The sequence below is a fragment of the Ixodes scapularis genome, unplaced genomic scaffold (genome assembly GCF_016920785.2).
Source record: "Ixodes scapularis isolate PalLabHiFi unplaced genomic scaffold, ASM1692078v2 PGA_scaffold0__279_contigs__length_252992795, whole genome shotgun sequence".
Lineage (NCBI taxonomy): Eukaryota > Metazoa > Arthropoda > Arachnida > Ixodida > Ixodidae > Ixodes > Ixodes scapularis.
The window spans coordinates 240,562,684-240,577,749 of NW_024609835.1; the positions used below are offsets into that span (position 1 = coordinate 240,562,684).

General features: G+C 45.8%; 2 protein-coding genes across 2 annotated transcripts in view; both read right to left on the reverse strand.

Annotated features, from left to right (window-relative positions):
- Positions 1-15,066, reverse strand: part of LOC8043368 (talin-2) — a 292,667-nt gene that overhangs the window by 193,867 nt on the left and 83,734 nt on the right. The gene's annotated exons all lie outside the window — the stretch shown is intronic.
- The window catches only part of LOC115313669, a 32,261-nt gene continuing 19,638 nt past the window's right edge, over positions 2,444-15,066 (reverse strand). Inside the window, exons 2-3 of the mRNA XM_040206702.1 lie at positions 4,177-4,682; positions 2,444-2,528 (exon numbers count right to left, since the gene is read on the reverse strand). Coding sequence (XP_040062636.1) covers positions 2,444-2,528; positions 4,177-4,682 — 591 coding nt within the window. The remainder of the gene's footprint in view (positions 2,529-4,176; positions 4,683-15,066) is intronic.

Consider the following 15,066-nt stretch of genomic DNA (forward strand, 5'->3'; position numbering starts at 1 on the left):
ACAATTTATTATGCTTGGCAGCGCCCTGGGACAAAGAAATAAATAATAAGCTAGATGTCATCAAACCACGTTTACAGGTATGGGGGAGTTCGCATCATAAAGACCGTCACCAGGAAGTTTTAATGTGTCGTTTGAGAATTGGATATTCACGTGTCACCCATCGACACCTTCTTTGTGGTGAGGACACCCCAGTCTGTAAGCATTGCGGTGAATTGCTAACAATGCTGCATAATCTATGGCACTGCAAATTCTTTGATCAAGGACGTCGAACAAGTTTGCCTTCACTTTCTGGATATCTTCCATTTCATCCAGCCTTTTTACTGGGAGATGAACCTTCAGTTCCTTTCGGTCATATTTTAGATTTTCTTAAAAAAAACTGGCTACCTGCACCAGTTATAGATCCTCTGCATAGTAATTCCTTCCTTTCACAATAGAGTCTTTTAATTATTCCTTTGGCGCAGCATGGCCTATGTTGCTTTTTGCGCCATTAAACACCTAATAATCAAGCAAGCATTTTCAAGCATCGGTCTTACCAAGCAGCAGTAAGCAGTTTCTTTTAGCTTTTGGGAGCACTTCGTAGATTTCTGCTAATACAATTTAACATTCTACCAGACTTTTTTACAGATTGTGTTACGTAGCAATAAAAGAAAGATCGCTTGATGAAGTTACTCCAAGATATCCAAGTTTTATGTACATGTTGGTAATTATTAGAATAACACGATAAGATGCTGTTGTGTTTTTTTTCCTCGAAAGTGACGTGGACACTTTTGTCAGCATTGAGACTTAATTCCCACGTCCGACACCAAGTGGATATTTTATCTAAATCAGATTGTAAGAGAGCAAACACTCGTAAATGTTACACTCTGCGATATAAAACACATTCATCTGCGAACAGCCTCACAGGTGAATCAATCCCTGCAGCTATGTCATTTATAAAAACGAGGAATAAAAGAGGCCCCGAGACTGACTCCCGAGACTGACTTACAAAATTCAGATTTTGCACCGTTCATGACTACACATTGCTTTCTCTCAAAACGATAATTTTCTATCCATCGGTAGACGCTGTTATCAAGGCCCAAAGAGCGCAGCCTATCCAACAACAAAGGGTGGGCCACAGAATCAAAAGCCTTCCGGAATTCAAGGAAAATAGCATGCGTTTCGCTTCCACTGTCAGCTGCTGTAACAAGATCATGGTAAAGTTCAACAAGCTGAGTCACGCACGAAAGGCCATTTCGAAAACCATTCTGAGCTGGGGAAAAGAAAAAGTTAGTATCTAGATGTGTTACAACATTACACGATGTGTTCTAAAACCTTGCAACACACACAACTAAGGGAAATGAGGCGACAGTTTTCTACACTTTTTCTTGATTCATGCTTGTAGATTGGCGTAACAAATGTCATTTTCCATTCGCTTGTAAGTACACCTTCCTCTAGAGACTTCGAAAAAACTATGTGAATGTAGGGGGACACGGCGAAAAAGCACGATTTTAGCACTTTTGGTGGCAAGCCGTCTGGGCCTATTGATTTTGTTTGAAATCCGGGTCCTCCAAACGTTTTCTCATGCCTTGTATATTTATGACAGCAGGGGGCATAGGAGGCTCTATTCCATCACTGATGGGGGATTACACGAACGCATTATATTAGAGGCGAAAAGAGACTGAAAATATTTATTCAAAGAATTGGCTTTATTATGACTGTCTTCAATAACCTCACCATCACACAAAATATCCGGGATGAAAACATCCCGAATGGAAAAAAACTTACGAGTTTTTCGAAGGTAGGCCAACAATTTGCTATTTGACGGCATTTCATCTGAAATGTTGCCAAAATATTCCCGTTTCGCCAAGCTAATAACATCGCTATAAGCATCATTCTGCTTCTCAAGTTTTGAAGCAGCCAATTCAGATGAATGCATTTTGTACTTCTGACACGCACGCCTTCGTTGATTTATCGCTCTTTTAACAACAAATGTCATGCAAGGCCTATCAGCGTTAGTATTTTCAAATATATATATCTGGATGGAACATATTTTTTCTATTCCTGACAATAATTTCTTAAAAGCAACCCATAAAGTATCCACACAGCTCTCCAATATTCTAGGAAAATAATTCAATTTATTTTCCAACACAGTGTTGGGGTTCCCCGGGCGAAAAAGCTGTCGTTGACAGCTTGAGAGTGCTTGGGTGCACATACAGACAGTAACGTTTTGTGAAAAAGTACAACAAATATGACGCGTAACAATATGAATACACATAAACACCGTGTGAATGTATACAATTCTAAATGGCACATCTCAAACGCTATAAACAGATTATCAACAGTTAATGGAATTATAAATTACACTGATCAAATTTTCCCAGATGGCTTGTTTTCTTTAGCAAAAATTACAATAAAAGCTTGAACACAAAACCTTTTCAAATATAAGATAGAAACTAATGTATTATCATTTATTATTTACAAAAAAATCTCGCACTTTTTTACTAGTAAATGCATCAAAGTTAGTATTTTGTTCTAGATACTTGTTTAGAGGAGCTGTGCAACGATTTTAACGTTGAAAGAATTGTCATTTTCTGCTTTTGATATTGTTCACTGTGTCACAAATGGCAGAAAACACACATAGTTTCATCGAAATGTTGCGATCCCGCCGCGTAATAGCGAGGCAAAACTTAGAATATTCTCCGACCTGCAGCTGCGAGCGGCGGCCATGAGATACACGCGGCGTGACGTCTATGGGGAATCTTGTAGAAATATAGCAAGTTGTGCGAAGACCTGCTCGATAAAAGGTAACTTTTCTATAAATCTTGTCGTTCCAACATAAATATAGATACGTCAGAAACCTGGTATCATCGAAAAAACTTCTATTATACGGAGTTTTGGAGGCGCCGTCTATCCTAGGTCCACAAAACCGTCAGCTCTCTCTGCTACCGCAAACAGCCACCAGAAGAAAAGGGGGGAGGGGGACAGGGCCGGACGGGTATGGCCGGACCCGGATGAGACTTTCGTCCTTTCACCATATTGATCGCGTGGCGCCCGCCAGCACTGCAGGTGGTCACGCGGTCTCGTGACCACCGGATGAGTTCTCGCTGCTCACTGATGGCTCTATAGGAGAGAACTTTTCCGGAACCCCGCGCCTACCCCATTAACGCCACTGCGCACGTGACCCGGAAGACGACGTACGAGTTGCGACGCGGCATAAACCTGGTTCTTTTTCTTTTAGAGCGCAGCTCTTAGGGGCCCGTTCCCGGCTTGAGCGGCGTCGGCGTCGCCGTCGCCGTTGGCGTCGCCGTCGGCGTAACCAAGGTCATCCCAAGGTCACGTGACCCCTCCCAAGGTCATCTCAAGGTCACGTGACCCCCTGAAGGTCACGTGACCCCAAGGTCACGTGACCTTGGGGGTCACGTGGGGTCATTTTGGGATCACGTGACCCCCAATGTCACGTGACCCCTCCCAAGGTCATCTCAAGGTCACGTGACCCCAAGATGACCCCACGTGACCCTTTGAAGGTCACGTGACCCCCAAGGTCACGTGACCCCCAAGTCACGCGACCCCTCTGAGGTCACGTGACCCTTCTGAGGTCACGTGACCCCCGAGGTCACGTGGTCTCCTCCCCAAGGTCACGTGATTCCCGAGGTCACGTGACCCCCAAGGTCACGTGACCCCTCCCAAGGTCATCTCAAGGTCACGTGACCTCAAGGTGACCCCCACGTGACCCCCCAGGTCACGTGACCCCTCTGAGGTCACGTGACCCCCTGAGGTCACGTGGGGGTCACCTTGGGGGTCACGTGACCTTGAGGTGACCCCCGTGTGACACCCAAGGTCACGTGACCCCCAGGTCTCGCCTCCCCGAGGTCACGTGACCCCCTCCCCGAAGTCACGTGACACCCCCCCCCCCCCGAGGTCACGTGAGCCCCCCCCCGGAGCATATTAAAGAATGAGGGGAGGAGGAGGAGAAGGAGGAGGGGTCTACCCTCCCCTCAGTACCCTTCACTCCTCCTCCTCAAGAGCTGCGCTCCAATTCGGCGTTACAGGGATTTGTAAACGGCTTTTTGTTTTTTAATATAAAAACTAGGGTATCCAGGCAAAATCTGTTCTCTGTAGTTCACTTCAGAAGTGTCAGGCATCAGCTTCTACAATAATTTAAGCAAAGCCCTGAAATTGTTGCACAGCTCCTTTAAAATAAAAGGTAAGTTATATGTCAGCGACTGCGAGAAGTATTCAGTGCGCCGGCGCGGCACTAACCACCGGTCACAGCTGCGGGTGCGAGGGTCACTTATTTGTTTCGATAGGTCAGATGTCCTTTTTAAAAATGATCTGAAACTTTCATTTGACCAGAATAAAGAATGCAATAAACGAAATTCATAAATATGTTTTACGCTTATTATATCATAATGTGTATACAATTCTGCGGTTGATTGTAAGCGTGGCACATTAGCAATGTATCGAATCACTTTCTTTTGAAGAACAAGGATGCTGTGTATGTTTCCTGCTGCGGCCGTGCTCCATACGAGCGTGTAGTAATTTATGTGTGAAGTGAATAGGGCATGATAAATTTGAAGTTTTGCATTATATGGAAAGATGTGTTGACATCGTGACAAGGTTCCCGTCGCCGATGATAAGGAGTTAGCTAAAGCTTCAACGTGATCTTTCCATGTCATATTTACAGAAAATGTAACTCCAAGGGTCTTGTGTCTGTTAGCTATTTCAATGAAAGTGTCAATGAGTAATAAATCGTGCATTATTTGTGTCTGCTTATGTGTAGTTTTGAATAAAATAACCTTAGATTTATTTATATTCATTTTTAGACCGTTCTCACTGGACCAGTGCCACAGTTTTGAAAGTTCCCTTTCAGCTTTTAGTATTATTTCATTTGTATCCCATCCGCAAATACACGGGGTCATGTCATCCGCATAGATCACATAGACTGCGTTACTATCTTGCTGAACAACATCATTAATATGCACATTGAAAAGGAACGGTCCTAAAACACTTCCTTTTGGAACACCTGCAGTACTTTATTTGGAAGATGGAATGTTATTATTTATTGCTACACACTGCTTCCGGTCGTAAGAATAAGACTGAAACAACGATTGGGCAACCCCGCGAACACCGAATGCGTGCAACGTCTTTAGCAATATCTCGTGGTTTATGTAATCAAATGCCTTACTGTAGTCAATAAATACTTCGACGGTAAGCAGATTTCCTTCAATAGTCTTAATGATAAGTTCCTTCATTGTTAAAAGTGCAATTTCTATTGATTATCCCCGTCGAAAGCCATGTTAACTGTCTAAAAGTATGTCATGTTTTAAAAAAAAGGTGTTGACGCGTGGAAAAATTGTTCTTTAAAGTTCTTTAGAGAACACCAGAAGAAGGGATACTCGCCTGTAATTGTTAGTTATTTTTTCTCCTCCTTAAATGATGACCGAAACTTTTGCCTTTTCCATTCCACTTGGAAAGCAACCAGACTCTAGAACTAGATTAAATATGTAGTTTAGACTGGGAGCGATAGCACCAATTACGTATTTTACAGGCTTTATCTGACCGCCCTCTATGTCTGTTGAGTGGGTATTTTTTAACCTCATAAATGTGCGAGAAATCTCGATTTCATCCGTAGGTTCAAGGAACACGGTTTCAATACATTGGTACCAGGGTTTCGAAAAAGTTACGTTATTCAACGGTCTAACCATATTCACAAAGTGCGTATTAAAATGCTTGGATAATATGACCCCTGAAACTTCGTTGTTTCCTATTGTTAATTCAGTTGTGTTACATTTAGTGTTTTCTCGTTTAAGAACCTCGTTTGTTATCTTCCATACTCTTTCAAGGCGCTTTTTGCACACCTCAAAAAAAGGTTGTTATAGAAAGATGCTTTTGCCTTCCTTAACTCGGCGGTTAGCTTGTTTCTGTTTCTTAAAAGCTGCGAGTTTACACGGTTCCCTCGTACACAAGAACTCTTTGAAAAGTTTGGTGTTTTCATTAATAATCTTTAAATGTTCAGGTCCTATTCATGGCTTTCTAATTTTCTTTTTTTGCTTTTCGGTTATACGGGGGAAAGAGGCATTATAATGGAGAAGTAATATTGATAAGAATTCGTCATAAGCGTCACTACCGTTGGTTTTGCTATAGACGGATGACCAGTCAGCATTTACGATATACCTACGGAAGGTACCCAGGTTCCTGCTTGATAGGCACCGATATGTTAATTTAGATTGACGTGTTTCTTCCCATGATGTAGAAGTAAAATACACTATAAAAATGGGACAGTGATCACTGATATTATAGCATATTGTACCTGCCACGTGAATAGGAGTGTCTATATTTACAATGAAAGGGTGAAGAATGGATTGACCCCTGAGTGATACACGAGTTGGGGTCGTGATGACATTCTGGTAACCGCACAAATTTATTCTGTTGTTAAAATCACGGGCATGCGTGTTATCATCACGCATATTTATATTGAAATCGCCCCCGATTAGCAAGCGATACCGATTAATTAAAGCGAAATCTAATATTTCTTCAATGAAATCAAGAAAAACGTTCCGGTTACCAGAGGGGGGACGATACACAACCGCAAACATTTCACTGTTACTTAGCAAAAAAAGTGCTTCGTAATCTGTTGTGATAAGCATGAATCTTTCCAGCACTCCGAATGACAATTGCTGTTTAAGATGCATCGCTACCTCACTACCTCGTATTCCGCTTCGGTTTATGAAATAATGATTGTATTCATCCAAAACTAACATATCGCTATCTGTGTGATACCATGTTTCCGAAAATATAACTATGTCAAATCGGAAGTTAAACTTGTCAAGAAAAGTAGAAACTTGATCCTGCTTAGGCGCGAGAGATAGCGCGTTGATATGAGAAAAAGGAAAAAGTGATTTGACTGTTTTCGTACCGCAATATCAGATGGTAATCCGTACTCTTAATATAGCATTTTAGGGAAAGAAAATAGTAATCTAGCAGAGTTTACGCTTATACAATTTTGCACAAGTCACTTTCAGATACGATGTGTACTACCGGACATTGCTCTGTTTTGCGTGCAAAGATTTTACCGTTCCGCGTCCACAGAAATCGCCGCTGGCACTCATGCTTCTTGGCAATTGCAAGAGAAAAAAGCCGTTTCAGCGCGGGACATAAGTGCTCATTCAGATAAACTTCTGTTTCGCCCGCAATTTCGACATCACGGTTCCTGATGCGACTCTTACGAGCCTTCGCAAAAATGGTGTCCCTTTCCTGCCTGCTTCTGAACTGCACGATGACGTTGCTCTGCCCTCCTCTCGCGTTAATACGCGATGACAAGCCTCAACATCGTCGGTGGCAATGGGTTCACGAATCACGTCACCTAGCTTACTCACGAGTTCAGTGAAGTTTTCATTTTCATTCTGCACAAGGCCTCTTATTTCTACGTTAGACCTGCGCGAGTACTGCTCACATTGAACAACCCTCATTTGAAGTTGTTCAATAGGACTCTCGTTCTTTTTGCACCCTCGTACTAGCCCTCGTTTTCCATCTTCAGAGCCTCCCTTTCGCCAAGTGCCTCCTCAAGCTTTTTCTTTATATCTTTAAATTTTGCGTTTATAATATTCATGCTCTCTTGTAGCCTCCTCATTTCAGTGCGGAGCTCGCGATGCTCACTACGATCATCTCTCTCTGACGTAGAGGCCGCGGGTTTAGTCATAGCACTTCGCAATCAAAAACAGCAATTAAACTGAGCAGCAGCAACAGCATGCAGTAACAACATACAATTACGGTGGAAAAAATCACCACACCAGCCTGCAAAGTGAAGAACACTTGTTTAGGCGAAGCGTCAGCTGGCTGTCACTGCTGTTGAATCTAAATATTCAAGCCATTCTTTTTCTATGACTCAAATTTTTTTTTGTTATATATCAATACTTTTCTGCCGCTTTCCCGTGGACAAAATAGATGAGGGAGTGTTAAGCTGGCTGTGACTATCCTGTGATCGCTATGTTCTTCGAAAGATGGACACATTATGAACATATATCACTGTTGCACAATGTTAAATCAAGCATGTTTCCGCCTCTTGTTGATTGACAAGCAAATTGTTGAAAGCCGTAGGTATTTAAAATATCTTCAAAATCAAAGTAGACAACACTAGATGGTACTATATCGTGGTCACCTGCCCATTTCAATTCTGGCAGGTTAAGATCTCCGGCTATTAAAATCCGTTCGTCAGGTAGGCTAGATAAAACATTGTTTAGAGCAGAAATTGTTTCGGCAGTGGAACCGGGAGGGCGGTAAAACACACCAACGGCCATTTCACTTTTGTTAGAAAGCGTATGCGACACAACACTAATTCGACGTGCTCAGTTTTCACATCAATCAACATGCTGTTCAATGACCTGTTAACGAGTAAGAACACACCTCCATCATGGCAGTTCCTGTCCTTTCTGTACTCATCATAAGTAGAGGGAGGAAATTTCAAAATTCAGAATTGTCTCATCTAATTATGATTCAGTTCCAAAAATAAAATCAAGATTAAATATATGTATGAGGCCAATGAACTCTCCGATTTCATTTTTTATACTGCGACAATTTATCAACAATATGGAGCAGTCTTTTGCTGCCAAAATTTGTTTAGGTGTTGGACTTCCATGTTCCACACTTTTCCCACCGCCATAAATATGTCTGGCGTTATCATAGGTTGTCGTTTGACAACTAGGTTCGCAGGATGAGTCGGTGTTTGGCGACCCATAATTACTACGCAGTCAGGCAGCTGGATTGTGCAAAGTCAGAATTTCGCTTGTCTTTGCGCAGCATTTCTTATCGTCATCCCATACGTGTCATTATCAACTCGCAACATATTGTGGACATGTTTTACTCTGGAGTCCTGTGCCTTTTACTCCTTTGCAATTTACCACATCATTTTTCGTTTGTGTACTATTATCTGTGAATAATAATTAGAAACAGATATCAACATGTCGTTCTTTTACACGCAGTTGCTAACTTTCATTATGACTGTCTTAATCTTTTCCGCCTCTTTCCAACCAAGCCTGCGTATACTTACGACGGAGAACCAACAAAGCTAGTCGAAGAGGAAGAGGATTATCATTAAACAGTTGGTAGTGCAGCGGTTGAATGCGCATTTAATTTCTCCTTTCATTTGAATGGGTGGTTGATATTTGTATGTTCAGCTGGTTTCGTCCGAACCTGTGTATACGTTCTACTGATTTTACTCTAACGAATACGGTCTCGAAGAAGTTCCTGAACAACCTCTTATTATTTCATCAGTCTCGCTTTCTTCTTCAGGGATGCCAAAAATAAGAAGGTTGTCTCTACGACTGCTCTCTTCAAGGGTGACGAGCGTTTCCTGCTATGAACAGCTGATTTGGTTAATATTTTTGAGGGCATCTGTTATGTACCGGCGCCACCGGCAGGTGGACTAAGCAGCTGATTCCGCGAGCCTCGTGACAATCGCGTGCTAGTGAGAGCTCGGGCACTTGTTCCTGGACCGAGAACCGCGATAGACGCACCGTCCACACTCTAAAGCTGACAGTAAAGCTTGTATTTATCAATTGGCGACGAGTGAGAGAAACGAACCTGCGGCTTTGAGAAGATGGCGACTCACGGCACCATGGAAGCGTTCTCGGGAAAGGGGTGGTCATCTTGGGCGGAGCGGCTCATCTACTACTTCGAGGCCAACGGCATCAGGGTTGGCACCAAGAAACGGGCTGTTCTGCTAACTCTGTGTGGTCCCTCCACATCTGAAACGGTCAAGGCATTGGTGGCTCCCAGGTCTCCAAGTGAGTCGACTTTCGAGGAGATCGTGAATTTGCTCCAAGCACATTTTGATCCCCGGCCGGCAGAACTGTTCAGCCGTTGCAAGTTCCAACGGCGAGATCAACAGCCCGAAGAGTCAGTGACCGCTTACGTCGCTGCTCTTAAGAAACTGGCAGCAGACTGCAATTTTGGGAACGTTCAAGTGACTCCGACGGCTAGCACAGCTAGCCTTCCCGTCTCAGCGCCAGCTGCTGGGGAAGCCGACGGCACGGTCAGCACGGTCACAACAGCGGTTCCCAGCAACGCGACGATGTTACCCATGGACATAATGTTGCGCGATCGTTTTGTTTGCGGTCTTCAAAATGAAAATCTCCAGCAGCGGCTATTTGCGGAGCGGGACCTTACGTTTCTCAAGGCGTTCGACATTGCTGTACGAGCCGAGAGCGCCAAGGACCACCAGCGGCAAATAAAAGCAGATTTTCAAGAATAAACAAAGCGGAAAAAACGCGTCCGGCACATCGTCGCCAGGAGAAGACGACGCCATCGTCCACGCCCTGCTATCGCTGCGAAGGACTCCACAGTCCTAGTTCTTGCAAGTTCCGAACATCGCAGTGTCGGTACTGCAAAAAGACGGGACACATCGCGAAAGCTTGCTTCAAGAGAAAGAAAAACAACCAAAACTCCGTACAGGCGCTCGAACCACAGGAAAATCATGGCCCCTTTACGGAACCGTCAGGCACGCTGGGTGACTTGTACGCCGTAACACCGCGGCGGGAGCCGGCAGAGAAGGTTATGATAAGCCTGGAGGTTCAGGGCGTTCCCCTCAGATTTGAGGTGGACTCGGGAGCGGCGTTTTCTTTGATCAGCGAACAAACGTTTCGAGCAGCGTGGCCAAGGAACCCTCCGGAATTTACAGACGATAACATCGCTCTGCGCACCTGGTCTGGGGAAGGCATCGAATCTCTGGGAACAATTCACGTCATGGTCCAGTTCAAGAAACTGAAAGTGAATTTGAATCTTCTTGTGATGAAGCACCGCGGATGTAACCTTCTTGGGCGGAATTGGTTTGCAGCCCTGGGAATTGGCCTCAGCGGCGTGCACCAGGTGGTGTTGGACGGCAGCCTGACAGCCACCATCGAAAGGTACGGGTCAGTTTTTGACGGAAACCTGAACGGCTACAACGGGCCAGCGGTAAGCCTAGAACTGGAAGACGACGCGTCACCCAAGTTTCTACGAGCTCGCACTGTGCCATTCGCGCTCAAACCAGCGGTGGAAGCCGAGCTGCAACGTCTCACGGAACAAGGCATCCTTGAACAGACTCAGCACTCGAATCGGGCAACACCCGTTGTAGGAGTGAGGGAGAAAAACGGCAGCATCAGACTTTGTGGTTACTACCTCAGCACCGTCAACGCTGTGACGCTCAAGGCGTCATATCCACTGCCGACAGTGACAGAGGTGCTCGCAAAACTGCGGGGAGGGAGAATTTTTTCCACCATCAACCTGGCTCAAGCATACCAGCAGTTACGAGTCACCGAGAACACAGCAGACGATCTTACCATCAACACGATAGGGGGCCTTTATCGTTCAAGCGACTTCCTTTGGGCGTCTCGGCAGCACCAGCCATTTTCCAGAAATGCATGGAGACAACACTTGCAGGGATATCCGGTGTCAGCGTGTATCTGGACGACATCATTGTCAGCGGTGCCACAACCGCGGAACACGCCCAGCGCCTGAACCTTGTTCTGTCAAGACTCCAAAAAGCTGGCCTGCGAGCAAACCGTGAGAAGTGCCTATTTGGCGTTCCTGAGGTCACTTACCTGGGCCACACGATCGATGCGGTTGGTGTTCATCCAACCAACGACAAGATCAAGGCGTTCAGGGAGTTGCCAGAACCTACGTCAAAAGCCACGCTGCAGTCGTTCCTCGGAATGCTCGCATTCTACGACAGGTTCTTAGAAAACCGAGCGACTGTAGCCTGCGATCTGTACAGACTACTAGCCAAGAACGTCCCTTGGCACTGGGAAGAGCGCCATGCCCTCGCTTTCCGGAAGTTGAAAGAGTTGGTACCTCGCAAGACAACGTTGGCTCACTACGATGAGTCAAAACCACTGCTTCTGTCCTGTGATGCGTCACCATATGGCGTCGGCGCAGTTCTTGCGCAGGTCGACCACGAGGGCAGGGAAGCTCCAATCGCATTCGCGTCAAGAACTCTAGGGGATGCCAAGAAAAATTACTCACAGCTTGATCGAGAAGGATTAGCTGTGGTGTTTGGGGCGATGCACTTTCACCAATACATTGCCGGACGAAGTGTCATTATTATCACCGATCACCAACCACTGTTTGGCATCTTGGGACCGCAGAAGCCGGTATCACAAGTCTTGTCACCCCGAATGCGGCGATGGTGCGTCAAACTATCGGCGTACGATTACAAACTCGTGTACAGGCCTGGAAAACGACACCAGAACACGGATGTTCTAAGCCGTCTGCCCCTACCTGACAGTGACGACGAGCCTTGCTCACCGGGAGACGTCCTGATGATTGAAGCCTTGACAAGTTCTCCGCTGACAGCAGAGAAGATAGCAGCCATGACATGCGCGGATCCGATTCTGTCCCGCGTCTACGAGGCTGTGCAGCAAGGCAAGCTTCATGAGCTCACGGAGAAGGACTTTACCACGTACAGAAAAAAAGGCGCGGAGATGTCCACTCAAAGAGAATGTGTCATATGGGGATCCCGGATGGTCATACCAGCCTTGGCACGTCCTGAAGCCATGAACGTAGTGCATGCTGGACACAAAGGAATTGTGGCCATGAAATCATCTGCACGCAGCTATGTGTGGTGGCCTGGCATCGACCGCGACATAGAGGACGCTGTTGGCAGCTGCCCCATCTGCCAAGAGTCCAGGAAGATACCAAGCAAGGCACCGCTTCCTACGTGGGATCACGCATCACTTCCTTGGGACACGTTGCATTTGGACTTTGCAGGCCCTCTGGAAGGAAACATGTTCCTTGTCGTTGTAGATGCCTACACGAAGTGGCTAGAAGTGCGAAGCATGACTAGTGCCACATCTGCAGCGGTCATCAAAGAACTACAAGGTACGTTCGCAATTTTTGGACTGCCTCGCAAGATTGTGTCCGACAACGGAAACGTCTTCGTATCCAAGGAGATAACAGACTCTTATGAAAAGAATGGCGTGAAGTTTGTGACCAGCGCTCCGTACCATCCAGCGACAAATGGCCAAGCCGAGCGCATGGTTTACGAACTTAAGCAAAGTTTGACAAGAGAGAAAACGGGATCGTTGTCGTTGAGAATTGCTAGATTCCTGTACAAACAACACAATTCAATTTGCGACTCGACAGGAAAAACACCAGAATTCTTGATGTTCAACAGGGAGCTTGCTACTAACATCAGTAGACTCCTTCCTCGTCGAGAAAGTAGTCACAAGGAACGAGATATGGAAAAGACACCGCCGTCTAGGGTGTTTCAAGAGGGACAGGCAGTCTATGTCCTAAACTTCAAAGGAACCCCCAAGTGGATCCAAGGGAAGTTGATCAAAAGACTTGGAATTCGCTCCTGGCTGGTAGAAACAGCAACTGGATCAACCCGCCGCCACGTGGATCAAATAAGGCGTCGATTTACGACATCGACGCCATCGGCTGAGTGGTCTGTTCCTGCTCCTGTTTCAAACTCTCAACAGGATGACACTACCGAGAGATCGTCATTCCAAGATAATTCCGAGACGACACCGAAACATACGACAGACGCCGGAAGCGGAAGAAGGAAGCAAGCTCCAAGAAATAGGCACCCTCCAGAACGCTATGGAAGCTACATCTGAGGGGGAAGAGGTGTTATGTACCGGTGCCACCGGCAGGTGGACTAAGCAGCCGATGCCGCGAGCCTCGTGACAATCGTGTGCTAGTGAGAGCTCGGGCACTTGTTCCTGGACCGAGAACCGCGATGGACGCACCGTCCACACTCTAATTAGTTTCGTCACTCTTGTTCAGCTCGCTGGCACCTTTGCTTTAATTGCATTATTAACCGTTAGGTAACTTCGAATTAGCTCCAACGCCGTACCTCTGAATGTATACCCTGGCAATTCCCTTAAACAACCACACCCACATAAAAAAAAAATTTTTTTTTCTTTTAAACAGTTTGGTTGGGACACGCGTGTCAAAAAATAATTTTTACACGAAAAAAAAAAAAGACATATCAGAGCAATTATGACTGCGCGAGACGCGATTTGGTCGGTAGTCACCTTTTTTTTTCCCACTTGCTTTCTTTTTCGGCCTTTAGGGCTCTTGGAGGAGAGGTGGATCGGCTTGGCCATCACGTTGAGGAGGAGAAAGTGTATGATCATTCCGTGGCGTCATGGACTTTGCGCGCAGAATTTAAAATAAATCTCACGTTGTTATAACATTTTTTTTCGCGTAAAATGCATTTCTTGACATGGGTTTAGGCTTGATAGTCAAGAGCATTGCTAAAACCCAAAACAAATTTGACTCTAAAGAGCCTATTTTCTAAATTGCTGGCTGTCTTCTCATTAACGTTCAATTATGCCATCTCGGTTGATTTGTTCTTTTGAAACCCATGTTGGGGCCCATGAACATATTTGCTGTAAAGTATTTGCTGTAAAGAGGTTGGTGAGTCTCACGTTTATAAGTCCCTCTAATATTTTCGAGAACAATGGAAAAACCGATGTTGGTCGATAATTATTTAGATTATGTGGCTTCAACACGCAGACCCTAGGTAATTTTCATTCTCTCTAGAAAACTATGTGTGCTTAATACGGCGTTAAAAATGTGAGCGAGGGACGTTGAAATGAAATGGGACACTGCTTTAGTTGGTTCAGTTTTTAGCTCATCCTTGCCAGCTACGGTACTGTTAGTCAAGGCATGAATCATAGTAAATATCTTTGCGTCACATGTAGGGGACAAGAAAATAGAGGTTGTGGGGACCCTCTCCCTGGCTCCTCCGCTCTCCGTGACCTTGCCGCTCCCTGCCGCCGTACTGTCGGGCGCTCCTTCGTTCCCCGTGACCTTCCCGTTTCCTGTCGCCGTCCTGTCGCGGAACGTCCGAGCTCTCCGGGAGGAACGGGGCAAGCGCCCCCTCACCCAGCGCGACGTCGGAGGGTCGGCTCGCAGCAAGGTTCCCAATTGGACGGTCGGCGGGACAAGGACTTGGGAAGGTCTTAAGAGGGGAACGGAGACAAAGGAAGCTGGGCTGGGGCTGCCGACTTCACAAGGGACCGGTCATGGAGGCGAGCCCGGACGGCGCTGGACGCTGGCGCAGGGAGTGCGGGCACTACGTCGAGTGGCGGACTCGACAAGCGG